General features: G+C 35.4%; 4 protein-coding genes across 4 annotated transcripts; 2 read left to right on the top strand and 2 right to left on the bottom strand.

Annotated features, from left to right (window-relative positions):
* Positions 1–2899: 2899 nt before the first annotated feature.
* On the top strand, positions 2900–5225 carry LOC145063069 (pfkB-like carbohydrate kinase family protein). Its single transcript, XM_079010664.1, has 9 exons — positions 2900–3150; positions 3299–3430; positions 3517–3619; positions 3704–3751; positions 3824–3921; positions 3984–4098; positions 4170–4252; positions 4415–4946; positions 5041–5225. Exons 1-9 carry the CDS (start codon positions 3121–3123, stop codon positions 5097–5099), a joined length of 1200 nt encoding a protein of 399 aa, XP_078866790.1. The 5' UTR covers positions 2900–3120; the 3' UTR covers positions 5100–5225.
* Positions 5226–5275: 50 nt separating this feature from the next.
* LOC145063067 (LOW protein: PPR containing-like protein) lies at positions 5276–7340 on the bottom strand. Its single transcript, XM_079010662.1, has one exon. It carries the CDS (start codon positions 7338–7340, stop codon positions 5304–5306), a length of 2037 nt encoding a protein of 678 aa, XP_078866788.1. The 3' UTR covers positions 5276–5303.
* A 247-nt stretch (positions 7341–7587) lies between these two features.
* LOC145063070 (HVA22-like protein k) lies at positions 7588–9432 on the top strand. Its single transcript, XM_079010665.1, has 8 exons — positions 7588–7720; positions 8135–8193; positions 8358–8455; positions 8570–8621; positions 8702–8765; positions 8846–8941; positions 9040–9112; positions 9197–9432. The coding sequence occupies exons 1-8, from the start codon at positions 7688–7690 to the stop codon at positions 9328–9330; spliced, it is 609 nt and encodes a 202-aa protein (XP_078866791.1). The 5' UTR covers positions 7588–7687; the 3' UTR covers positions 9331–9432.
* A 110-nt stretch (positions 9433–9542) lies between these two features.
* LOC145063068 (Tetratricopeptide repeat (TPR)-like superfamily protein) lies at positions 9543–11284 on the bottom strand. Its single transcript, XM_079010663.1, has one exon. It carries the CDS (start codon positions 11198–11200, stop codon positions 9644–9646), a length of 1557 nt encoding a protein of 518 aa, XP_078866789.1. The 5' UTR covers positions 11201–11284; the 3' UTR covers positions 9543–9643.
* Between the last annotated feature and the right edge of the window lie 1838 nt (positions 11285–13122).

Genomic DNA, 13122 nt, shown 5'->3' with positions numbered 1-13122 from the left:
AAGCAAAGTCTTTTTTTGGTTGCTCTCATAACCAGAAATAGCTAGAAATAATATTAGGGGAGAGAGAGAGAGAAAGGGAGGGAGAGAGAGAAAGGGGAGGGAGAGAAATGCTTTGTAAATATATTATGTGATTAATATATTAATTGGAAATATATATTTGATCAGTTAATTTGTTATGTGATTAATAAATTAATATGAGATCTGTAGTTAAATAATTGATTTGTTAATTTATATGGTTAATAAATTAATAAGAAATCAATTAGAATTGATTAATTATTAATCAAAATTAATCTGGAATTAATTCGAGATTAACTAGAATTAATTAATGGTGCAACGGGTGAATTATAATTATTCAATAGTTAAACAAAAGAGACAATTCTAGAACCATCCAAGGGTGGACGATTTTGGGAGCTCTTTTAGGGTTTCTAGAAGCCTCCTGGATGCTAATAAGGAAATGATTTGAATTAGGATTAAATCCATATTTAATTAATTCAAATTTGGCTTTGCCTACAAGTTACCTAAACTATAAATAAGAGCCCTTAGGCATCAAATTTCATGGACACCTTTACCTAAAAGCTTAGGAACGAAATTTCTATCCCTCCCCCCCCCCCCCCCCCCCCCTCTCTCCTCTTCATTCTAGGGCTTCCAGGATTTTAGGTGTGAGCCATTAGAAACATCATACTTTTGATGCTTGCTTTCTAAAGACACAAATCAAGGGATTCAAAGAATTGTTTACAATAAAAATTCTAAGGTATGTAAACCCTAACTCTTGTATGATTTTCGAATTAACTAGGGTTTATGCTAGATTTTGTTATTCAAATTATGTTGATCATTTTAGGTTGCATGTGCCATTTTCTTAATTGTTAAGTGATTTCCTACATTGAGTATTTTGTTGTAACCTAATAAACCTATCAACGAGTTATTTACATAAGCAACATTTTTACTTGAATGAGATTGCAAGGGTATAAACGATTTTTATACTTTTTAGTAGGAAAAAGTACTTTTATTTTATATAATTGATATTCAAAAATATTTATATAAAATACGCTTTTGGTCATAAAAGTACACAATGTCAAAACCTGTGAAACTTACCAACAATTGTTGTTGGCGTATTTTAAATACATGTATTCTCAAGTAATTAAAGAGCTGAAGTTTCACCAGGGGACGTTATGGAATCCTTATTTAACTTTGATATTGCCTACGTATTTCCGCAACTGTTTTTGTCTTTGAAGAATTGCTTCAGAATGTGTAATGATGAACGAAATATGTATAGGTATTGTAATATATATTATTATTATTTGTATATTGTTTAATGTCTGCTTTTTTTGATCCATTTGTTATGTCACTCACCTCGACGCTTCTGTCGCCGGCTGTGGATGTGGATGTGACAAATGGCCTGGATCTTTCAATTCCCCCAAACCCTAACCCTAATTTCGATCCATGACTCCCCAATCTCAGTTTCAATCTCTTCCATCTTCATCATCATCATCATCACCATCACCTTCTTCATCAAGTTTTACCCCTTTAATCTAAATTTTTCATGGTCGTTTAAATATCTTATTGATGTTCGATAATGGTGGAGCTTCATAAATCCACCAAGAACATGAAAGGATTTTACGTGAGGATGAAGTTCTTTCGAACCAGAAACTCAAAACTAGAAAAAACCCTTTTGCTTCAGATGCTTTAGATACATCAAATGGCTTATCTGGTTTTCCCTCTGGTTTACTTCTTTGCTAAGTTTCTCAACAATCATGAATCCACTACGAATTCATTGAAGAAAACGATAATCACTCACTCTCAATCCAATGTTATTTCTTGTCCCCTTTTTGAGTTAGTTCCCCAACAACCCATAATTAATCAAGGTTTGAATCGGATAATTTGATTGACAAGTTTCTGTAGGGTTGGTTTGAGTTGATTTGCAGGTTTGTTAAAGGATTTGAAGGTGTATGTAAACGAATTACCATCGAAAAACAACTACAATTGCTATCAAACAAATGGTGCAATAATCTGTAGTGTGTAAGAATTGAGTTATGAATACGAAATCAATCACCAAAAACAATAAGAACACGTTAAGTAAATAAGATCTAATTAACTCATTAATGGTCTATAAGAGTACAGGAGTTTAAGAGAGAATACAATGACAAATAGCCCAAAAAGTTACTCTCTACCTTTATACCTACTCTATTTATAAAGTGTTACAGACACACAAAGAGTGTAACTACTAAACATTACGGTTCGACTTCGATATGCTTTATAAATACATACACGTTAAAATCCACGATTTCACACCCTAACAGACTTAGTTCAATTTCGACTTCTCACTATACATTTCGAACCCTACAATCTCCCCCCAGTGAGAAAAGACGAAATCACACTATAAGCTTCATAGTCTGTAGAAATACAGACTAATAAATTGAAGGGTATTCTTTAACAAACAATATAAGACTAATATATATATATATATATATATATATATATATATATATATATATATATATATATATATATATATATATATATATATATATATATATATATATTAAAGTATATATCTTTTGTGCAAAAAATGGTGTCGGATAGGATTCATTTTCAAAACAACTTATTTATTTATTGATTTTTTTTAGAATTAAAAAAATAAAAAAATGTTTAAAAAACTCAAAAATATTTTTTAAAATAACTTTTCTATTTACCTAAAAAATATAAAAACAATTTAAAACATGACTGTTTAAATTTTTTTAGCTTCTTAACCACTGCTTTAAAAAATTAATTTTAATAAGATTTAATCAAACATTTTTTAACTTGTTAATTCAACTAATCAATTTTTTTTTTTTAATTTTTTTTCAGCATCACAATAAATCAATAAACATTTTTATTTAAAAATCGAAACACCCCCTAACTAGTTGTGTAACTACCATTCCAAGATCTAGGGCCATGAAATCATTAATATCCAGTACTAATGTTTTGTTAATCGATCTTTGAAATTCATTGCGTATCATAGAGACCCTGCTTTGAGTCATAAATCATCGTCGTGTTCATCGTCGGACTCGTATTAAACTCTATATCACTCATCGGTAGTACTGCAGTAGCTCGAGATAATTCAGGGGAGTTTTCGGAGGCAGTATGGATCGTCACTCTCCTCAAAAACCACAAGTATACCAACAAAATTATCTTCTTTCCTCAGTTAAATTTCTCAAGTTTTTGTGTCTATCTGTATCTGCTTAATTATTCACGATTTGTCAATTCTTTTAGCCTGTTACATGTCTAAATGCTCATTATGGTCTTCCATGAGCGATTGCAGTGGCTAGTTAAGAGCGAAAATCAGAAAAAGGAAGAAGGTGAAGCGCAGGCTGTGATAATTGGTGGTATGGTGTTAGACATACACGCCATTCCTTCTATTCCTCCAAACCCTAGAACCACCGTTCCTGGCAAGGTACATCGATGATACTTCCAGTTTGAAAATGATGATAATTTGTTAGAAACAAACAATTCAATGTCGATTCATAATCCAATATTCAGGTGCGATATGCAGCAGGAGGTGTAGCAAGGAACATTGCCGAATGTGTATCAAAGCTTGGAACAAAGCCTTTCATGATAAGCGCATTAGGATCGGACATCGCAGGTTCGAATTTAGTATCCTATGAATCAAAATATCAAATCACAACTGTATTTACGAATTGCTAATGTAAATTTTCAAATGCAACAGGAAATATGCTGTTAGAGTACTGGAAATCTACAGGATTATCAACAGAAGGTAGATTTTTTTAGTTCTGATTGAAATTTTCGTGAATTACAGTTTTGTAACAAAGAAACAATCTTATTAAAGGTATTCGAATGGGCAATGAGATAGAGACTCCAGTTGTATCCATTATTTTTGATACTGAAGGAGAATCCGCAGCTGCTGTTGCAAGTGTTGAATCTCTTGTAAGTTACATATTATCACTTTTGTAAACTTTTTCCATACTTATATTTGTTGTTTGACACAGGAACAATTTCTTACACCCAAATGGATTCAACAATTTAAATCAAATATATCATCTGCTCCTATTGTCATGGTTGATGCAAACTTAAGTCCACTAGCTCTTGAAGCATCTTGTCAATGTATGTACTATGTATATGTAACAACCCCCCCCCCCCCCCCAAAATGTCTAATGAAGTCTTTTTACTTGCAGTGGCAGCAGAGGTGGGTACCCCAGTGTGGTTTGAGCCTGTATCTGTAGCCAAGTCAAGAAGAATTGTTTCAGTTGCCAAGTATGTGAGTTTCCTATTTTACCCCTCTATTGTAAAAATAATAAGCTTGAAATATTATTGTTTCATTAATAGTGTATCTTGCAAATTTGACACCAATTTTTTTTTGTGACACGTTAATTATAAGAGTAATAAACTTATTGAAAATAAATTACTGATTTTTTTACAGATAACCTTCACTTCACCTAATGAAGATGAATTAATTGCTATGGCAAATGCTCTATCTCCCAAACACACCTTCTCCCCAATTCAAAAAGAAGCCTCCACAATAACCTCTTTATTCCAACAACTAAAACCAGCAATCTCAATTTTGTTAGAAAAAGGCATCAAAGTAGTCATTCTAACCCTTGGATCAAAAGGCGTATTATTATGTTCCAAAAAACACTTCAATTTCCTTCATTCTATTTGCCCAAAAAGAAACAACAATAACAAAAGGTTGCAAGAAGCTATAAATCTAGTCTGCCCGGTGGGCCGGTTTTCCGGCGGTGGTGGTGGAGGTGTGGTCCATTTTCCGGCGGTGTCATTGGCGGCAGTTGTGAGGTTGACCGGAGCTGGGGATTGTTTGGTGGGTGGTGTGGTGGCGTCTGTTTGTGGTGGTTTGGATTTAATGCAAAGTGTTGCAGTTGGAATTGCAACTGCTAAAGCTGCTGTTGAAGTGGAGACGAATGTGCCTCTTCGATTTGAGTTCGACCATATTGCAGGTATGTTTTTATTGCTGATGTGGCATATAAAGAAGGAAATGTTACATTTTTCTTGGAAGAATTTGGATACTTACATTGTATTTTATGTGTGCAGAGGATGCAAGATCAGTGTACTTGGGTGCAAAGGTTGTTTTTTCTCAATCTATGTTGTAAGACCATATATAATTTCCAACGTTGAATGAAGAAGGTTCTAGAAGCTTCTAATGTTTTGGAATATTCCAAACTTTATGTATTGTTATCAAGATAATAAAATAATAGTGTCATGTATTGTTACTAAAATCGATATCGTTGTCAAGGTCCAAAAAGATAGAACAAAATGAGACAAGATATAAAAAGACGTAAATATCCTCAAAAAAATTAACCATATAAATTTTTTTCAGTTTCGATCATTTCCATAACCAATAATCCTAAAATACCATATACACCTTCCATTTCCAAATGACACGTGTCACCGGAGATAAAGCTATGAACTTTCCCATCAACATGAACCCAGCTACACCCAGCCACCTTACCAACCTCCTTCCCTCTCATCATCTTCCTCATCCTCCCCACCTCCTTCCACCGCCCCTCCGCCGCATAAACATTCGCCAACTGTACATACCTGGTCCCACTCTTCCCGCCAATTCTCAACAACTCCTCCTCCACTTCCCGTGCCAGCTCACCTTTCCGGTGAACCCTACACCCACTCAAAAACGATCCAACCGCCACCACATCTAACTCCACCGGAATCTTCCTCATAAACTCCATAGCTCTCTCCACCTCATTACATCTCCCATATAGATCAATCATACACGAATAGTGATCGATTTCAGGTTCGATTTTATAAACTTCCGTCATCAATTTGAAATAATCCTCGCCGGTTTTAACCAACCCACAGTGACGACAAACCGATAAAATCGCGATGAAAGTTACGTTATCCGGTTGAAACCCTAATTTCACCATGTTATCGAAGAGCTCAAAAGCTTTATCTTCATAACCATGGTGAGCGAAACCTAATATCATGATATTGTACATCACCAGATCCCTAAATTTCGAACTTTTGAAGATTATTTCTGCGTATTTTATGTTCCCGCATTTCGAATACATATCGATTAACGCACTGATTGTTTTATAATCGATTTCAGCTATTGTTCTTATTAAATACCCATGAATTTGTTTTCCGGGATCGATGATTGCTTGTAATGCGCATGCACCAAGCAAAGTTGCAAGAATCGAACAATTGGGGATTGTTTTTTCTTGAATTTTGAAGAATTGAAAGAGTTTGAAGACATCTGAAGAATCATGACTGTTTAAGTATCCGGAAAACATAGCTGACCAGACTACAGTGTTCTTAGATTTTAAAGAATCGAAAAGTTTTCGAGCTTTTATCATATCGTGTTGTGAAGAGTATCCTACAATCATTGAAGTAGTTGAAAACATGTTTTCGATTTTATTTCTTGAATGGATTGATTCAGCGTACCTCATGTTGCCACATTTGCAGTAGAGATCGATGATTCCACTGATAATGAAAGGATTCGAGTTCATTCTGTTCTTCACAATTCTGCCATGAACTTCTTTCCCCAATTTTAAACTTTTTGTAGAAGAGCAAGCACTCAGAACGCTAGCAAAAGTGTGTTCATTCCAATGAAATCCGTTTTTCATCATCAAAGAAGATAATTCAATGGCGTCTTTATGATACCCATTTTGGGTGTAACCTGTAATCATCGTGTTCCATGATACCACATCGTTTAACTCCAATTGATTTGAAAAAATCTCCATAGCCATATCTAATCTTCCTTCTCTACAACAAGCAGCAACAACTGCATTTTTGGAAACGACATCCACTGACTCAAAATTACAGCCATGGAAGGCCTCGTAAGCTTCGTTAAAACACCCAGATTTTGAATACATATCAACCAGCGCACTCACTGCAAACCCACTTAAATTATTTCCAGTTTTCACCATGAACGAATGTAATTGTTTCCCATATCTTGAATTCCGAATCTTCGCTGTCAAATTACACATCGTGGTGAGAGTAAATTCATCGATCTGCGCATCATATTCATACCCTGTGAAATGCATCTGTGTGAATAAATCAAACGCTTGCGTTTCATGACCTTCACTGTTTGCGTATCCAGACAACATGGAATTGTAAGTGACCGAATCTTTACATGGCGCAGCATCGAAGAGAATTTGGGCCTTGGGTAAGTTGCTGGATTTTATATGGGCTGAAATTATGGCGTTCCATGTGAAGACATTTCGTTCAGGCATTTCGTCGAACAGGTTGCAGGCTTGTTGTAGGAATCCATGTTTGGAGTATAAATGTATAAGCTGATTGCATGCAAAGAGTGTAGGAGTGTAACCGGATTTTATGGCGTAAACTTGTGATTTGAGAGCGTCGATGAATAACCTCATTCGTGAACAATATCATCTCCCACATCCACAATCTCTTGTTCTCTTGATTCAGATGTACAAAAATCGATGCGTGATGTGCAATTTGATTCTAAAAAGTAAAACCCTCCTAAACCCCTTCCCTCTTCTACTTTTTACGCATTTAAAAGTGACAAATCAAAAAAATTGAAGGGCCTTTTTGGAATTATGATAAAGTTACTGGATCGGAATGTAAATATTTTCCGCCAACAACATAAACGGTCTCCGCCCTAATTTCCTTTAAAAGTTTAAACCTGCGTTTCCGGATCTAATAACCTTCTGATCACTCTATCGATTACAGAATCCGATTTCAGAGATCCGGTTTCAATACGATGTCGATCCTAGGTTCAAATATCCCGAGCGAGGTAATCGATCTTAAACTCCTTATGTTAGGGTTTCTTTTGTTCTTAACGCCGATTTCACGATTTGAAATAATTTCTCTTGAATCGGTATCTGTTTTCATTTCATATAACCTCGTTCATTCTTCCCCAAAAAAACACGACATTGCTAAACTTAATAAGCGATAAGTTGAAATCATTTGACTAGAAACATGTTGCCAATTAAAAACTAGTAATCAGATGAAATGAGGACGCTGAATTGTAGGTTTGTCGTTGTGGAACTTCGTCGTGTTCATCATCTTTGTCAATGTGTTGGAAAAACTTTGTAGATATGTAGATATTAAATTTTCTGGGTTGCAACATACGAACACAGATTTTTGAGCTAAGATTTATTCTATCAATGATGATTTCATAAATTTGGGGATTTTTCATGTAATGCAGGTTGGCCTGAAGTTGCTTCTTTGCCCACTTGGATCCAACATTGTGCTAAAAACAGCATGGTAAGATTTGAATTGAGTCATATGATAATTGAGTAATTCAAATGCATATAAATTATTCTATTAGTCCCAATTACTCAAATTGATTAGGTTTTTATGTTCTTAGATGTGAAGAAAGTATATGAATTCCATTTTTCAAATTGAAACACATTGTGTTCTTTCTGTAGCTGTTCTGTAGGTGTTATTTTACCTGTTTACTCTACATTTAAAGCCATTGAAACAAATAATTCAACTGATCAACAAAAATGGCTTTTATACTGGGCAGGTTAGTAATCCTGTGACCTAAACTTCAACATAAGTTTTATTTTATGTTACATTTATCTATTATTTTAAAATCTTTATGATATTGGTAATATCTTGGAGGATTTATTGATTGCAGCATATGGGAGTTTTAGCATTGCAGAAACATTTGCAGATAAAATTATCTCATGGTATTATCATGTTTATCCCAACTCTCAAATTGAAGGTGCCAGTGGCATATATGTAATTATTTGTTTTTTTTTTGTCTTAGGTTTCCACTATACCATCACATGAAGTTTGCTTTTCTTGTTTGGCTTCAACTTCCCACTACCAATGTAAGCAATCTTTTTCTTAAATATCCTAAATTAAAAGTAAAAAAATAATTGATATTGGAGTTAGTTTTATTGTTGTACAGGGTGCTAAACATTTATACATGAGTCATTTACGTCCTTTCCTTTTGAGGCATCAAGCTAATCTTGATCAAATTGTGGGAATCTTGTACAATGAAACAGTAAATAAACCCTCTTTCTTTTATTTTTACATATATATTTTACATTTGAACCTACTAATTTGTAATTAAAAAAAAAATGTCTTTTGATGATCTTTCAGGGTAAATTTGTTAGTGCTCACGAAGGGGAATTTAGATTCATGAAGGCAATTGCCCTGAAGATTTTGATATCAGGTATTATTGGTATCAGAGCAATTAAGTATTGATACATATGGTGATTGATTTTTTAATTTTTTTTATCTGTTTTATTTGAATTAGCAAAACATTTTATCAACGATAGCAGTCAACCGGTCCCACCTCCAGAGGGAAGAATCACGGGCTTAGGCGAACCAATAGACAGCTTTGATGATGATGATGATATTGATGGTTATGTAACTGTGCCTGCAACTTAATGCATGATCAAGCAACAATGTACATGACACAAAATTGTTGCTTTTGATATCAAGTAAATGTTCAAACCCTTTTTTGTTGGTTTATGAAATGGATTCTGTAAATATTTTTTTTTTTACAATTACCGTTGGAGTATATTATTTTGTTATATTTCTATGTTAATGGTTTGGAGTTAGTTGTTAGATATTGGTTAGTAAAGACATGTAGTGATGTATGGTTGAAATTGTTTGACATTATGTCAAACCATATTTAAATATGTTGCATCAATATATAAAGCATGTGGAATTGCATTATCACTTTGTAACACATTTCACCTCAACTAACTTCACTCACACTCCATCCCGGGGTTTTCATTAACCCCCGACTATCCATCATCTGTCTAACACCCGCAACATCTTTCCATTTCCCAACACTTGCATATATATTCGACAACAAAACACAATCACCCGAATCATTAGGATCAACTTCCAACAATCTCCTCCTTACTTCCTCACCCAACTCCACATCACCATGAATCCCACAAGCCCCCAAAAGTGTCCTCCAAATCACATCATTCGCCTCAATTGGCATCTTCATTATAAACTCATACGCCTTTATAAGCTCCCCACTTCGCCCATATAAATCAACCATACAACCATAATGTTCATAACTCGGTTCAATTCCATACTCATTTTTCATCATGGAAAAGTATTTACATCCGTGTTGGATTAAACCCGCGTGACTACACGCGTAAAGAATGGAAATGAATGCAATTCCATCGGGTTTAACCCCGGAATCCACCATTTCATGGAAGAGCTCCATGGCTTCTTCTCCATACCCTTGCATTGCTATTCCAGCCACCATTGTTGTCCAAGAAACTAAGTTCTTTTTTCCGGGCATTTTTTCAAAAACTAAACGACCCATGTTTATGTTCCCGGATTTAAAGTAAGTGTCCATTAACGCATTGGTGATAGAACTTCTTGAAACAAACCCTGATTTCTCTAAATAACAATGGAGAATCTTGCTGAATTGGAATTCACCAGATTGTGTACAAACAGAGAGAATTCCAGTTAGGCTTACCTCGTTAGGTTTTGATCCGAGTTTGTGAGACTGTAGGAAGAGATCGAAAGCTTCATTGAAGCATTCGTTGTGAGAAAACCCTGTGATCATTGTGCTCCAGGAAACATCGTCTTTTAATGGCATCTCGGAGAACAATTTCATGGCGAGGTGAACTTCCCCTGATTTCATATACCCGGATAACATAATGTTACTGGAGTGTATATCTCTAACCTGCATTCGTTTGTATAATGTCTCAGCGCCCTTTACGTCGTAACACCTAATGCAAGCTGTAATCATGGCGTTCCACGCCACCACATTTGGTTCAAACATTTCGTCGAACACCTTCCGGGCATGACAGATCCACCCACATTCTGCGTACATACTGACAAGCGTTGTCCCGACGTATAGATGGTTGTGTAATCCGTAGAGTATTGCTTGAGAATGGAGTTGGATCCCGGTGTTGTAAGATCTTATATTCGCAGCTGCTTTGAGAGAAAAGGCGAAGGAGAAGCTGTCTGGTTGCAGGTTGTTGGAGTTCCGACGCATGTCAATGAAGGTAGTGAAAGAGTTGTGTGGGTGATCTGAGTCGGAGAATCCGCGTATGACGGTGTTGTACATGAATGCGTCTGGATTTGGGAAGTGGAGGAGGAGAGAGTAGGCGTGGTGGAGAGCATCGGAGATGAGTGTGGCGCAGTGGAGGATGAGGTTTCCGGTAATGAATGCATCGGAGTCGAGCCCGGTTTTGAAGATGTGGGTGTGAACTTGAGTGACGGATCTAAGGGTGTTGCAGTGCTTTAATAGACATAAAAGCTCTGCAACGTTGCCATTGACCATTGGTGAAGATTCGTCGCCGGAAATTTGGCCGACCGGAGCAACGATAGGTGATTGAACTTTCGCAAGAAATTAATATGATTAATGTGCCCAACTAGATTAAGTTACTTTCTAAAAAAAACTGCAAAAATGGTCCATGTGGTATATTTTTTGGGGGTTTTAATCCAAACTACGATTTTTTTAGATTGATGGTCCTTTTGGCCATGTTTGTATGTAGATTTGGTCCTTCATAAAATTGAAATGACTATAATACCCTTCTGATATATATTTTTTATTTTTTTATTTAATTTAAATGAAAATGAAAATAAATAATTAATTTGGGCCTCTCTCTCACACACACACACATATCCCCCAGATTAATGCTTGTCTTCTTCACCTCTACATCTTCAATACAGAGTACAACTTTATGGAAATCCAATTAACAAATCTTCTATACTTCTAAACCCAGAAAATCAAGAACCGGGTGTAGCTCTCGATCGATAAAAACATTGGTTCTTCTTCTTCTTTCCGTTAAAGTGTACACAAAGAGAAAACAAAACAAGTCTGGAGACGATTTCTCTCCCTTTGCATCACCACCGAAAACGTGCACCACCATCGGCGCCACAATCAATACCCATTGCAACTCGAATCCTAAGGAAATCAGCCCCTATCATCATCTCATACCTACAACTTGAGACTTGCTTATCAATTTTACAAATAAAGAATAAAGAGACATCGAATCTCCATCTCTGTCCCATCTTCTTGTTCAAAATCAAATAAGAAATAAAGGATCATTGAGATCTGTTTATTTGTGACATCCCCAATTTCACGGCCAGAAAAGACCAATTTGTTTATGCTTTGTTTTATAAATCAGAGTATTCGTTTAAAGAAAACAGTTGCGGAATTTGTTCACAAAACAAGATATGATAAAAACTTATCAAAACATTTCTCAAAGAGAATGTATTTTCATTAAATAATAAAACCTCGGGATGTCATGTTTCGATACAGACACATAAGCATAAACAGAACATACATTCATTTACTCTAGTGATTTACATCTCCTTTAATCTCTCAATGCATAACAGCTTCGTATCGATACCTGTGATACAATTAAACTGAGTGGGTCAGGCTTGGGAGCCCAGTGAGCATATAGGGTTTTCAACCCAAAATGGGGATGAGTAATTGGGTTGATTGTTTGATGATTATATATATATATATATATATATATATATATATATATATATAATCATCAAACAATCAACCCAATTACTCATCCCCATCATTATCCTTTTTACTCTTAAGGTTTTACCCTAAGAATCAACTATCCTTCATTCATTCATTCCTAAGGATTGACCTAAGGAATCAGCACGAAGTCCATTGCTGCCAAATTTTATCTACCAGGTACTAAATCCATAGCTATCAGACACTAACTCCATAGTCACCAAGGTTTACTTAACAGACGCTAAATCCATAGTCGCCAAGGTTCGTCTATACGATACTAAATCCATAACTACCAAGGTTTATCTTGTTCATTGACAGTATCATACTCGAGATCCCTCTCGCAATACATGCAATGGATTACTAACAGGTTTATCTTGTTTACTGACAGTATCATACTCGAGATCCCTCTTGCAATACATGCCAATGGATTACTAACAGGTTTATCTTGCTTATTGACAGTATCATACTCGAGATCCCTCTCGAAATACATGCCAATGGATTACTAACAAGTTTATCTTGCTTATTGACAGTATCATACTCGAGATCCCTCTCGCAATACATGCCAATTGATTACTAACAGGTTTATCTTGCTTATTGACAATATCATACTCGAGATCCCTCTCGCAATACATGCCAATGGATTACTAACAGGTTTATCTTATTTACTGACAATATCATACTCGAGATCCCTCTCGCAATACATGCCAATGGATTACTAGCAGATT

This window comes from Lactuca serriola, chromosome 7, assembly GCF_051521515.1.
Source record: "Lactuca serriola cultivar US96UC23 chromosome 7, Lser_US96UC23_V15, whole genome shotgun sequence".
In the NCBI taxonomy this organism is placed as follows: Eukaryota; Viridiplantae; Streptophyta; class Magnoliopsida; order Asterales; family Asteraceae; genus Lactuca; species Lactuca serriola.
Note: the sequence above shows the minus strand (reverse complement) of the source record. Positions and strands in the feature narration are given on the sequence as shown.

Coding starts and splice junctions, on each gene's coding strand:
- LOC145063069 (XM_079010664.1), top strand. CDS start 3,121: ATGGATCGTCACTCTCCTCAAAAACCACAA. Junction 3,922..3,983: donor TTGCAAGTGTTGAATCTCTT/GTAAGTTACATA, acceptor TGTTTGACACAG/GAACAATTTCTTACACCCAA. Junction 4,947..5,040: donor TGAGTTCGACCATATTGCAG/GTATGTTTTTAT, acceptor TTATGTGTGCAG/AGGATGCAAGATCAGTGTAC.
- LOC145063067 (XM_079010662.1), bottom strand. CDS start 7,340: ATGAGGTTATTCATCGACGCTCTCAAATCACAAGTTTACGCCATAAAA.
- LOC145063070 (XM_079010665.1), top strand. CDS start 7,688: ATGTCGATCCTAGGTTCAAATATCCCGAGCGAG. Junction 8,194..8,357: donor ATTGTGCTAAAAACAGCATG/GTAAGATTTGAA, acceptor TTCTTTCTGTAG/CTGTTCTGTAGGTGTTATTT. Junction 9,113..9,196: donor CCTGAAGATTTTGATATCAG/GTATTATTGGTA, acceptor TATTTGAATTAG/CAAAACATTTTATCAACGAT.
- LOC145063068 (XM_079010663.1), bottom strand. CDS start 11,200: ATGGTCAATGGCAACGTTGCAGAGCTTTTATGTCTATTAAAGCACTGC.